The 12,054-nt window shown below is 40.6% G+C and overlaps 1 protein-coding gene across 1 annotated transcript in view; it reads left to right on the top strand.

Moving 5' to 3' along the window:
• Positions 1 to 12,054, top strand: part of LOC135078325 (pecanex-like protein 1) — a 64,223-nt gene that overhangs the window by 43,348 nt on the left and 8,821 nt on the right. Inside the window, exons 17-21 of the mRNA XM_063972924.1 lie at positions 4,242 to 4,425; positions 6,869 to 7,038; positions 8,875 to 9,105; positions 9,233 to 9,414; positions 9,631 to 9,741. Of these exons, the coding sequence (XP_063828994.1) occupies positions 4,242 to 4,425; positions 6,869 to 7,038; positions 8,875 to 9,105; positions 9,233 to 9,414; positions 9,631 to 9,741 (878 nt within the window). The remainder of the gene's footprint in view (positions 1 to 4,241; positions 4,426 to 6,868; positions 7,039 to 8,874; positions 9,106 to 9,232; positions 9,415 to 9,630; positions 9,742 to 12,054) is intronic.

The following is a 12,054-nucleotide window of genomic DNA, read 5'->3' as shown; positions in this document are numbered from 1 at the left end:
ACCATGGCGGCTCAACCAGCTGCATACATTAAGTTGGTAGCCGGCGACTGGTTGCGCCGCAATGGTGTCCCGGTGAAATATATTATACAGTGTGAGTCACGTTAAAGTGTACATATGAAAATAGATGAAACTAGACCTATTTTTATCGACAAAAAAGAGGTCAAAAATTTTTTGAAATTTATTTTTTATTTTTTATAGAATTTTTTTTCTTCCAATTAGGGTAAACCACCCAATCATTGGCACTCTACCAATTTATTGGCATGCTCCAGTTTTTTAAGAAAATTAAGGTTGTTTGTAGCCAAACCTTATATTTTTTAGTAGAAATTGTAGAGTAATATCATTTATTACTCAACTGGCTACACACGTTTTTTATTTTTTCAAACATCGCGGCGCATCAACCATTTGTTTGACAAACCGGGACCTAAGCGAAAAAAACAATCGAAATATTCGTTTTTTACTAAGGTAAGAGCTATTATAATCTTTGAAAAAAATGCAAATCTACCTTGTTGTTCTTATACATAATCATTTTTTCTCATTATTGAATATATTAACTGCCTTTTTAAAACATTATTTTATAATTTAACCGCCAACTTTTAATTATTTGTGGTGTGCCAACATTTGGTATGCGTAAAATCTGTTTATCCATTTTATTGGCACACATGCCAATAAAAGGGTATTTAAAATAATTTGAGTTTATTAAAAATTATACCTTGTTTGTCTCAAAATTGAGTTTAAATTTCATTTAAAATATTTTCTAACGTTTTGGATACACCAATCCAAATGTTGGCCCACTGCCAATTATATAAAATCCATTTATTGGCACGGGTGTCAAACATTGGTTAAAAAGATGCCAATAAAAAATATTATCTTTTAAGCCACTTTCAAAGCCTTTCAAAGTCGTATTCCACTAATCCCCGTTGACGGGGATTGTCAACGGGGATTAGTGAACTTTTTGTTCATTAATCCCCGTTAACGCCAATGGAGTTTATAATGGGGATTAATGAACTAAAAAGTTAATTAATCCCCAGTACGTTAAAAATAAAATACTAATGTAAGAATCAGGTACCTTCTATTTATTACTGGATAAGAACTCACTTATTATTTTTATTATCAAATTAAATTAAATTTAAGACTGATTAAAATACTTAAACAAATTTTACACTTACCTGATTAACCAAAAGCACTATGGATATTGAATCGTTATTCCCCATTCATCATTTAAAAGAAGATGGAAATGATTACATACAAATTTGGGCCAAGATGTAACAAGATAAAAATGGTGTAAATTAATAGCTTTGTATTCAGGCTTAAATATAATTTAATTTGATTATAAAAATAATCAATAAGTGAGTTCTTATCCAATAATAAATAGAAGGTACATGATTGTTACATTAGTATTTTATTTTTTAACGTAGTTTTCTGAATAAAGAAAAATAAAATAAAGTAATGGGAATTAATGAACTTTTTAGTTCATTACCTAATCCCCATTATAAGCTCCATTGGCGTTAGCGGGGATTAATGAATAAAAAGTTCACTAATCCCCGGGATTAGTGGAATAAGCCTTTGAAAGGCTTTGAAAGTGGTACCACGGTCTACTATACAATTCAAATTGAAACATCCTGATCATCGCTCTAAGCCCGGTCCGCTCACAATTTTAACTGACGAGGAAGAACAGCTATTTGTTGACTGGATAAAATAAAAATCAGTAGCAGAAAAAGTATTTTATAGTGAAGAGAAAAGAAGATTTGATAATAAGTGTTTATGGAAAGTTTAAAACCATATTTAAATATAAGCGTTTGAACTGATATGGTATGTTCCTATACAAATAAATGTTACTTTTCTTATAACAAAGGATTTTATTTTGTTTATTTCTATCATGAATCTCTTTAAAACCTCTACATAAGACCTAGCAGCTATTTTTCAGTCTTGCGAGAACAGTGCCAATAATAGGTAATTATCACTGCCAATAAAAGGTTTGGCTATGCCAGGAACTGGTATTTTGAGGATTTTTTTTAAAAGGTACACTATATTGAATAAATGATTTAATTTATTAATGATAAGTACTTTATAATATTCTACAAAGATTAAAAGACCAATATAAATGTTTTTTTCTTTGATAAAACATATTTTTACATGCGAATTTTACCGGTTTTGTGAAGTAGCTGCTTAAAGTGCCAATAATTGGGTGGTTTACCCTACTTATTGTAAAGAAAACGTAATAACTTTTAAACTAAGCGGTATATCCTGATAAAATAAAAACAGTAATAATGCTAAATAACAGGCAATACTAAAACAATACATAAAATACACAAAAAATGCAAACAAATAATAAAAAATGATACTTTTTGAAAAAAATATGCTTAAAAATTCGTATTTTTTTGGTTATTTGATAAATTTCTCCAAAAAATGCCCCTATAACAGATGGTTTTTATTACTTTTTATTATTCTCTATCGTATTATTTTTGTAAAACTAAAAATCGCATATCTCTATCCCCATCACAACATTTGCTATGATCGTTTAAACAAAGGCCTGCCACCACATTTTTCTCCGCTACAGGTAGAGACAATTTTAATTTTAACTCAAATGCTTATTTTACTTCGAAATCTTTTATTTTATTTAAAATCTAACTTGTCTTTATCCAAATTACAAATCTAGAGTCACTTTCAGTTTCGTTGTTAACGAAGCGTTGAATGGCGCGCCCGGAGAGGCTTAGTTCAAACGATTATTGCAAACGTTGTGATAGGGATAGAGACATGCGATTTTTGGTTTTACAAAAGTAATACGATAGAGAATAATAAAAAGTAATAAAAACCACCTGTTATAGGGGCATTTTTTGGAGAAATTTATCAAATAACCAAAAAAATACGAATTTTTAAGCAGATTTTTTTCAAAAAGATCATTTTTTTATTATTTATTGGCATTTTCTAGGTATTTCATGTATTTTTTAGTATCGCCTGTTATTTATCATTATTACTGTTTTTATTTTATCAGGATATACCGCTTAGTTTAAAAGTTATTACGTTTTCTTTACAATAAGTAATTTGAAGAAAAAAAATTCTATAAAAAATTAAAAAAAATCTCAAAAATTTTTTGACCTCTTTTTTATCGATAAAAATAGGTCTAGTTTCATATATTTTCATATGTACACTTTAACGTGACTCACACTGTATATATATAATATAATATATATATATATATATAATATAGGTATAATAAGGCTTCGGCAGACCAAACGCGGGGCAGTAGCAGCGCTGTTTGAATGCGGGCCCGCGCAAGTTGTAATACAAGAAACTCTTTGAAGTGTGTCATACCAAATTTGAACGCGGGCCCGCGCTCCAACCGCGCCGCACTGCAACTGCCTAACGGCGCGGGAGCGGGACAGAAGCGGCGCGAGCGCGGGCCCGCGCTTTTGTGTTACTATGGCGGCCATAGCATGACTCACCGGAGGCAGGGCGGCAGCAGTGCAGCACAGCGCGTTGAAAGCGGTTTACGACTAATATTCTATTTTACAACCGCCCGCGTTGCAACTGCTTTGAAACTGCCGCTGCCTTCAGTATGCCTACTGTCGCGCTGCAACTGACCCGCACTGCTTCTGACCCGCGTTTGGTCTGTGGAATCCTTTAGGCTGCATACTACCTACTTCTTCCCGGAGTATTTCAGAGATTCAGCACTATGCGGAATCCCGCGTCTGAAGAAGCTATTGATATACATCACAATAACTATAGTACTAGAGCTTAACTCAAGCAGTGCCTGCGGTATATGAGCGGCTGTTGATTTTGACATATTATGACGTGACAGAATACAAACTGAAGTCTCGCTGACATTTGACGTAACAAAAAACACCTTCCCGTGTCGCTCCCATAACTCAGGTACTGCCTTAGTAAAAGCGCTAGAACTATAATAGTATAGATCATTGGTTCCCAAAGTGGGGAGCGTACCCCCCAGGGGAGGCGCAAAGACCTTTAAAGGCGTGAGCCATCTGTGTACTTAAGTATAAAAAACCTGCGACCGCTGAGAGAATGCATTCGAGATTGCTCAATACGACCAGTAAATAATCTTGACTAGAGGAGGGGGGGGGGGGGGGGCGCGGAAATTTTGTATGGTCAAAAGGGGGCGCGTCTCAAATATGTTTGGGAACCAATGGTATAGATGAAATTACACCGGTTTTCAGCGCGCCTAATTATAAATATCTATGGTCTTACGAGTCAGTCTTAAAGAACCATTTGTGTTTTGTCTCCAGGCACGTGATGGACGAAGGCAACGACGACTACAAGATCATAATGCTGAACAAGCGCCATCTAGGCTTCAGGGTGATCAAACTGAACCGCGAATGCGTGCGTGGGCTCTGGGCTGGACAGCAGCAGGAGCTGGTCTACCTCAGGAACAGAAACCCGGAGAGAGGCTCCATACAGAACGCTAAGCAGGTGGGTAGTAGAAGCACAGAATAATAATAAGTACTACGTACAGAAGTTTTACTTTGCGAAGGTATTTAAAAAAATGTATGCTCAATGTCATTAACAATATGGTGTAATTTAGCTTATCTCAAGAGTCAAGCACCATTTTGTTGACAAACGTCAGTGATCGGCACTGCGCCGAAGCTATAGGGCTGACTTCGGTAAAATGATGTGACGTGAGGTGCCAAACTGCGGAAAATGGCGGAGGAATTACATGATTTAGCATGAATTATCATGAATAATATTAACTACTTATTTACCTCTCCTCAGTCCTCAGTGTCTTGAGGCAACTTAAAAAAGTACATTCTGTGTTTTTATTATTATTTAGGCAGTTAAATACTGCACAGTATTTAGTACACCATTTTCTTTATTTTCTTCCATCATACACAAGAATACGCGTGCGTGAGTCAATGTTCGCTCGTATGTGAGGCCTTGTCGAATAGTATCCTGTAGGTGGGCCATCGTGCGTGTTTTGTTTTCGATGTAAACTCGCGGAGATGAACAGGCCTGGTAGAAGTGTTGGCTTCAAGGATGATCACTCACAAGCGCCATCTAGGCTTCAGGGTGATCAATCTGATCTGCAAGTGTATGAGCTGTAGACCGATTGATAGCAGGAACTGGTCTACCTCAGGAACAGAAACCCGGAGAGGGGCTCCATACAGAACGCTAAGCAGGTGGGTAGTAGCAGTGTTAGCTTCAAGGATGATCACCCACAAGCGCCATCTAGGCTTCAGGGTGATCAAACTGAACCGCGAATGCCTGCGCAGGCTGTTAAAATAGTTTTAAATGTTTTAAATAACCAATAAGATTTCATTCAGATTGATGGAAATTTATAGTATGAAATCTGATTGGTTATAAATAACTTTAAAAAATTGAAATTCCTTAGGCGGGAAGCGAACCCACGACCGTTCGCATGCCGGGCGACTGCTCTTCCATTGGAACTACTAAAGAAGTTAAGACACTGGATGAACCAGTCGAAATTTTGAAGTGTAATACGCTGTTGCGGCCGCGTTTCTGATTGGTTATTCAAATTGGCCGCGCCGCACAGTGGTCGGTTTTGTATGGGAGAGCGGAAATAATTACATTTTTCAGTGTTGTCATGTTTCTTTTCATAATATTGCTTTAAAATGATAAAAAAAACGTTATATAGTGCAATGTCTATGTTTAAATACATAACAGAAATTACGAACAAATAATGTCACTTTTTTATCAGGTCTAAAAGTTCTTGGTTTAGAACTAAACATTTTTTGCTGATTTTACTTCTAAATTTATTGATCAATGGATCAGACGAAGCCAGAAGAATGTTCATAATATCCTCATTTGCACCGAGAGTACCTACTCTCTCATCCCCGTCTCGTCATATCCAATCACTTAACCTCATTAGATAAATGAATCGTATGTCAAGGGTAGCAGATATTAGCAGCTAATTTATATTAGGCTAGTTACTAGAAGGACTAAGGAATCTTTTGATACATACATCTCCACTAGGATCGACAAGGCAAAAAAGTTATGGTCCAAGAAAAGCAATAATTTCGAATATAAAAGAGTGTCTTTTATATAGGTCAAGTAGGACATGACGACAGCAGTTATTTGCAAAATATAGTTTAATGTAAATACATAATGCTTCCTAAAAGACAATTAAAAAGAAATATTGTTGATATCATCAATGTCTTAAGAAATACATTCGTAGACATCCGAGCGTAGAAACTACGCTTAAATAAATATTTCGTGTTTGATCAACTTATGACGCATAATTTTCCTTTAAAATAACGTTTAATTGATATTTTTTTTTGTGATTATGATCCCATAACTATTCTACAATAAGGCTACTATATTAATTTTAATGAATTAGAACCTTCCAATTTTGGACTTTTTTCCGCTTGCCGACTACTGTGCGCCGTTGTAAACCCGTCACCTCTCACTCTTCTTTAGCTTTACGTTCCTTTATGTATCTCTCCGAATAATTCCTACGAAAGGTATAACATTTATCAGTGTTTATCTAAGCACTAAGGATAGTGCTTGTTCACGTAGGTACGCGCGGGCGCGGGGGCGGGCGCGGGCGCGGGAAACGTCGCGAGCTCGTGTTCACATTGACGACCAGGCGTTCGCGCGAGTGTGACGTACTATCGTTTCTAGCGACAAGTTCAAACTGGTTGAACTTACCTGACGTCGCGAGTGAAACGCGCGCGCCGCCGCTAGTTTGACATGAACACACACAAACATCTTCACGCGTTGAAATTACCGCGAGCGCTCCGCGCGCACCAGTCGCTAGCTTGCCCGCTAGTTAGACCGCACCTGCGTTTCGTACGTGAACACTTGGAATCACTACATAATGTTTGATATTTCGTCACCGCGCCCGCGAGTCAACGTGAACAAGCACTTACTGCCGTTCTCACGATCAATATCCCCACAGGCCCTGCGGAACATAATAAACTCGTCGTGCGACCAGCCCATCGGGTACCCGATCTACGTGTCGCCGCTCACGACGTCGTACGCGGACACGTCGCCGCAGCTCTGTTCCCTGCTGGGTGGGCCCGTCACCGTCACCGCCATCAAGCGTCGCATCGTAGCCGCGTGGCGACGGTAAAACCTCTTTTTTTTTAAATTTGTCGGCCGTTTGGTGTAGTGGTTCAGAACGGACTACTATGCCGAGAGGTCCCGGGTTCGATTCCCGGCCGGGCAGAAATTGAAATGATGAATTTTAATTTCTGTGACGGGTCTGGGTGTTACTATGTATAATATGTATGTATTTAAAAAAAAAAAAAAAAGTATATAAGTAGTGTATCCGTCAAGCTAGCACCCATAACACAAGCATTAAAAAGTTGCTTACTTTGGGGCTAGCTGGCGCTGTGTGAAATTGTCCAAAGATTTATTTATTATTATTTATTATTTATTTAGGAATAGTTCAATCAATATAAAGACTAACCCCCTTACTAATAAAACTTACACGCTCGTTGATCAGTGTTTTAAAGTGACGTTTAGTATGGAAATGTCATTTTAAAACAGTCATCAACAACTTTTTATTAGTAAGAGGGTAAGTAATTAGACAGTCAACACCGTTATCGAAGTGAAAATACATGAATTAGTATACCCACCAGTTGCCACCTGCTAGTGGGTTATGTGGGGTTCTCCCTGCTAGAAGGGTAGGACCACTTAAAAACAGACTTGGCCCTCGGTAAGCCATATGAGTCGGGAACGCGGGACATCACTATCGGGTTTTGCTTCAAGCATTCGTCCGTGTTTCCTGCTCGACATTCTGCTCGCTTAATGCACAGCCCCAAACCAAGGGCGGCGTCACTGCGCCTTCAGACTCCAGTGAGCCTCTTTAGACGCCGTCGGGGCCTCTAGACGGCGACGGTAAGAACTCGCCGTCTTACGTCGTACGCGGACACGTCGCCGCAGCTGTGTTCCCTGCTGGGTGGACCCGTCACCGTCACCGCCATCAAGCGTCGCGTCGTAGCCGCGTGGCGACGGTATGGATTATTCCACTTTGTTCGAACTATGAAGCTTGGTGAAATGGTTCTGAGGTGAAATGAGGACATTGAAAAAGTGTCAAAAATCTATATTGATAGTAGCGCTCTCCTGTAAATGTCATAATTATATGGTAGTCCAACGTGGCAAAATTTGGAACTAATAATTCAGTATTGACCAGCGTTGCCAGTTTTTTTTTTTTCGCCAAGACGGGACTTTGGTACTTTTTGAGTGAAAATAGCGGGATTCTTCCGTCAGAAGCGGGACATAGTAAAAAAACGTATTTAATCAAAGGTTTTCAAATATTTATCTTTTTATTTGACTTAAAATTACGTTTACGTGACAATAGATAGCAAAAGTAGCCATAGAAAATGTATTTTAAATTCGTCTTTAGAATAAAAAAAGAAAAAAAAGAACAAATCGAAATAAATAAAAAAAAATCTTTAAAATAATATGGCGTTTCAAACAATAGTCTGGTGAAGTGAGTGTCTCTCTCCGAAAAGCGGGACCGAGCTTGTCCCGCGCGGGACATTTAAATTTGATTCCAAAATCGGGACGTCTGGCAACGCTGGTATTGACAGTAGCGCCCTCCTATCAGTGTTATAGCTGGGACGGTTCAGTGTTGGACAACTATCACCGTCACTGCCATCAAGCGCCGCGTGCGTCGCAGTAAAACTTCTCTTTTTTTGTTCTTTTCGTCATAAAAATACATGAGTTTGTATACCTACGGCAGCAAGTGGGTTAAGTGGGGTTTTCCTTTCCAAAAAGGCAGGGCCACTTAAAACCTGACGTTGCCCTCGGTAAACCATATTTATTGGGCTTTCAAATAACACCAATATTGGTGGGGCACCATGATTGTGTCAGAGGAAAATCTTTAAAGTTGTGTCGCGAGAGGTACGGTTTATTTGACGATGAGTGTATTTTATTTATTTATCTATCGGTCCTTAGCATTCGGCGGCGGTGCGGGGAGGGCTGCAGCAGCGGGGGCGGCGGCGCGTGCGCGGCCGAGGCGGGCGCGGCGCGGCCGGCCGTCACGCCGCGACACAACGCGCTGCACCTGTCGCGGACCTCGCTCGGTGAGTGTAGCGTACTGTCCCCAGCACGCGGCGGAGGCGGGCGCGGCGCGGCCGGCCGTCACGCCGCGACACAACGCGCTGCACCTGTCGCGGACCTCGCTCGGTGAGTGTAGCGTACTGTCCCCAGCACGCGGCGGAGGCGGGCGCGGCGCGGCCGGCCGTCACGCCGCGACACAACGCGCTGCACCTGTCGCGGACCTCGCTCGGTGAGTGTAGCGTACTGTCCCCAGCACGCGGCGGAGGCGGGCGCGGCGCGGCCGGCCGTCACGCCGCGACACAACGCGCTGCACCTGTCGCGGACCTCGCTCGGTGAGTGTAGCGTACTGTCCCCAGCACGCGGCGGAGGCGGGCGCGGCGCGGCCGGCCGTCACGCCGCGACACAACGCGCTGCACCTGTCGCGGACCTCGCTCGGTGAGTGTAGCGTACTGTCCCCAGCACGCGGCGGAGGCGGATTCATATGTTTCTTGTATGTCTAAGATAATCCTAAATTCGAGCCCTACAGGAGATTTGTACTTAAAAGACTGTATTGAGTTGAGCCGATGCGACCTCTGTTGTCATCACTATTGGATAATCTTGAAGTGTCAAAAAGATCTTAAACACCAGTCTTATTTAATGTTTTTATTGCAGCGGGAACTAGAGGCAGCCTGGCGAGCGCGGGCAAGCCGACCTCGTCTACGCTAGCATCACTGGCGGGCCTACTCCGGGAGCACTCTCATGAAAGGACCCTGGAGGAAGCTGGTAATAATTATTGTTTGTAATAGAATAGAATAGAATAGTTTATTTCAAAGAATATGGTTACAACAGTTCTTAAAATGACAAAGTTCTACATATTCTGCCGTATTTTGTTGGCGTAGAAATACTTGGATCTCTTAAATTCAGTGACGTTCAGCCTGCGACCGCGGTGGTGATTAAGGCCCCGATTGCGCTAATTTGTAATTTCTCCAATTCATTCGCGTTTCATCTCCAGTCGCGCGCAACTCGCGTTTCATTTTCATTCCGGCTGATGTACGATTCGGTATCATGGTAAAGACCACGCGCTAACAAAGACGAAACAACAGAATTATACACTTTTCATTAACGTGCGAACACCTTATTTTTGAAACTAAAATTACTAAAACACAGCAAATGTTCGTGAGGCCATTGAATTGCGTAGGCGTAGTTGTGATCGGGCTTGTTATTTGACTTTTCTGTTTTATTAAATACTACCGCCGCTACCAACCGGGCTACATGGAAAAAAAAAAGTTGTGATCGGGCTTGTTATTTGACTTTTCTGTTTTATTAAATACTACCGCCGCTACCAACCGGGCTACATGGAAAGCATTGGGGAAGGCCTATGCTGAGATGATGATGATGAAATACTAGCGAAAGCGTCAGTGAATATCTTTTATCGCCGATGCAGGTTGACCGCCTTGGTTTCTTTGATTTTATTTCTGATATCATTAACTAGCGGCCGCCCGCGACGTCATACGCGTGGATCCCGTTTTACCTGAATTTTTTTTTTCTCGGTGAATAAATGATCTTTTATCTTTTTTTTTATCTTTTTTTTACCCCCTTCATCTATCTTACGCGGTTTAGATTTTTTCATACAAATGTTTTTTCCCGCTAACTCCCGTTCCCGTGAGAATTTTGCAATATCCTGTTGTAACTAAGCTTTAAGTTTACTAAGGTACCTGCATGCCAAATTTCAAGCGTCTAACTTAAGCGGTTTAGATTTTTCATACAAAAGGATTTTCCCGCTAATTCCCGTTCGCGTGGGAATTTCGGGAATTCCTTTCTTAGTGCACCTCTTCGGTACCTAAGCTACGTCTCTTCCAAATTTCAAGTGCCTACGTTTAGCCGTTTAGGCTGTGCGTTGATATGTCAGTCTGTCAGTCAGTTTCTCCTTTTATATACACTCAGCGGCACGGAATTTGGCCCAAGCCTAAACAACCAGATATGAGGCCAAATAGGTGTTGTATACCTAAGTTTCGTGTGACATGTTAACAGAACATTTGTTTTTGTTAATTTAAGAGGCTAGATTAATAAAAAAATGCGTCTGTTTAACTTTTTTGACTCTAGAAACGCATTTCGTTGTTGGAGCGTTAAGAGTACGGGTAAGTTTAAATTCGATATTAAATGTTGTAAGGGTTTGGCGTTTTGTTTTTTGTTTTTAAATTAATCTTAGGGTTATTCTCGTTTCTATATTTTGAGAATAATGTCCATTACTTCAGCTCAAGTTGCTCAAATAGTGTTGCTTAGAAGTCAAGGGTGTATGCAGCGGGAGATGGCTGAAACTTTCAATTTATAGCGTACAAACTTAAGATACACTTTAAAAAGGCATGACCAGACCGCCTTTTACACAAAAATACCAAGAAGTGGGGAATTAAGGAGTAAGTCAGCGCGCGATGACCCGATAATCGTGCTTGCAATATCAAGAAATCGGGTTCTCACTACGTTTGAGATACGCCAGCGTTTACAAACAGCAAGCCCAGTGAATGTTAGTGAGCACACAATAAGAAGAAGGATGGAGGATCATAACCTGCATACTCGAAGACCAGCTCGAGGACCAGATCTTCTCCGATACCTCCGCGAAGTGCGACTTACGTTTTCTAGAGAACATGCAAATTGGGCGCAAGGCTAATGGAGTAAAGTTCTATGGATCGATGATTGCAGAGTCACCTTAAGAGCTCCAGACGGCCGTGGAAGTGTATAGAGAAGGTGCGGAGAAGAGTTTCTACGCAAACAGACAGTTTTCATAAAGAGTTTACTCCATTAGTCTAACGTACAATTTGCATGTTCTCTAGAAAACGTAAGTCGCACTTCGCGAAGGTATCGGAGAAGTTCTGGTCCTCGAGCTGGTCTTCGAGTATGCAGGCTATGATCTTCCATCCTTCTTCTTATTGTGTACTCACTGACATTTACTAGGCTTGTTGTTTGTAAACGCTGGCGTATCTCAAACGTAGTGAGAACCCGATTTCTTGATATTGCAAGCACGATTATCGGGTCATCGCGCGCTGATTTACACCTTAACTCCCCACTTCTTGGTCTTCTTGTGTAAAAAGCGGTATGCTT

The sequence above is a fragment of the Ostrinia nubilalis genome, chromosome 14 (genome assembly GCF_963855985.1).
Source record: "Ostrinia nubilalis chromosome 14, ilOstNubi1.1, whole genome shotgun sequence".
NCBI lineage: Eukaryota > Metazoa > Arthropoda > Insecta > Lepidoptera > Crambidae > Ostrinia > Ostrinia nubilalis.
Note: the sequence above shows the minus strand (reverse complement) of the source record. Positions and strands in the feature narration are given on the sequence as shown.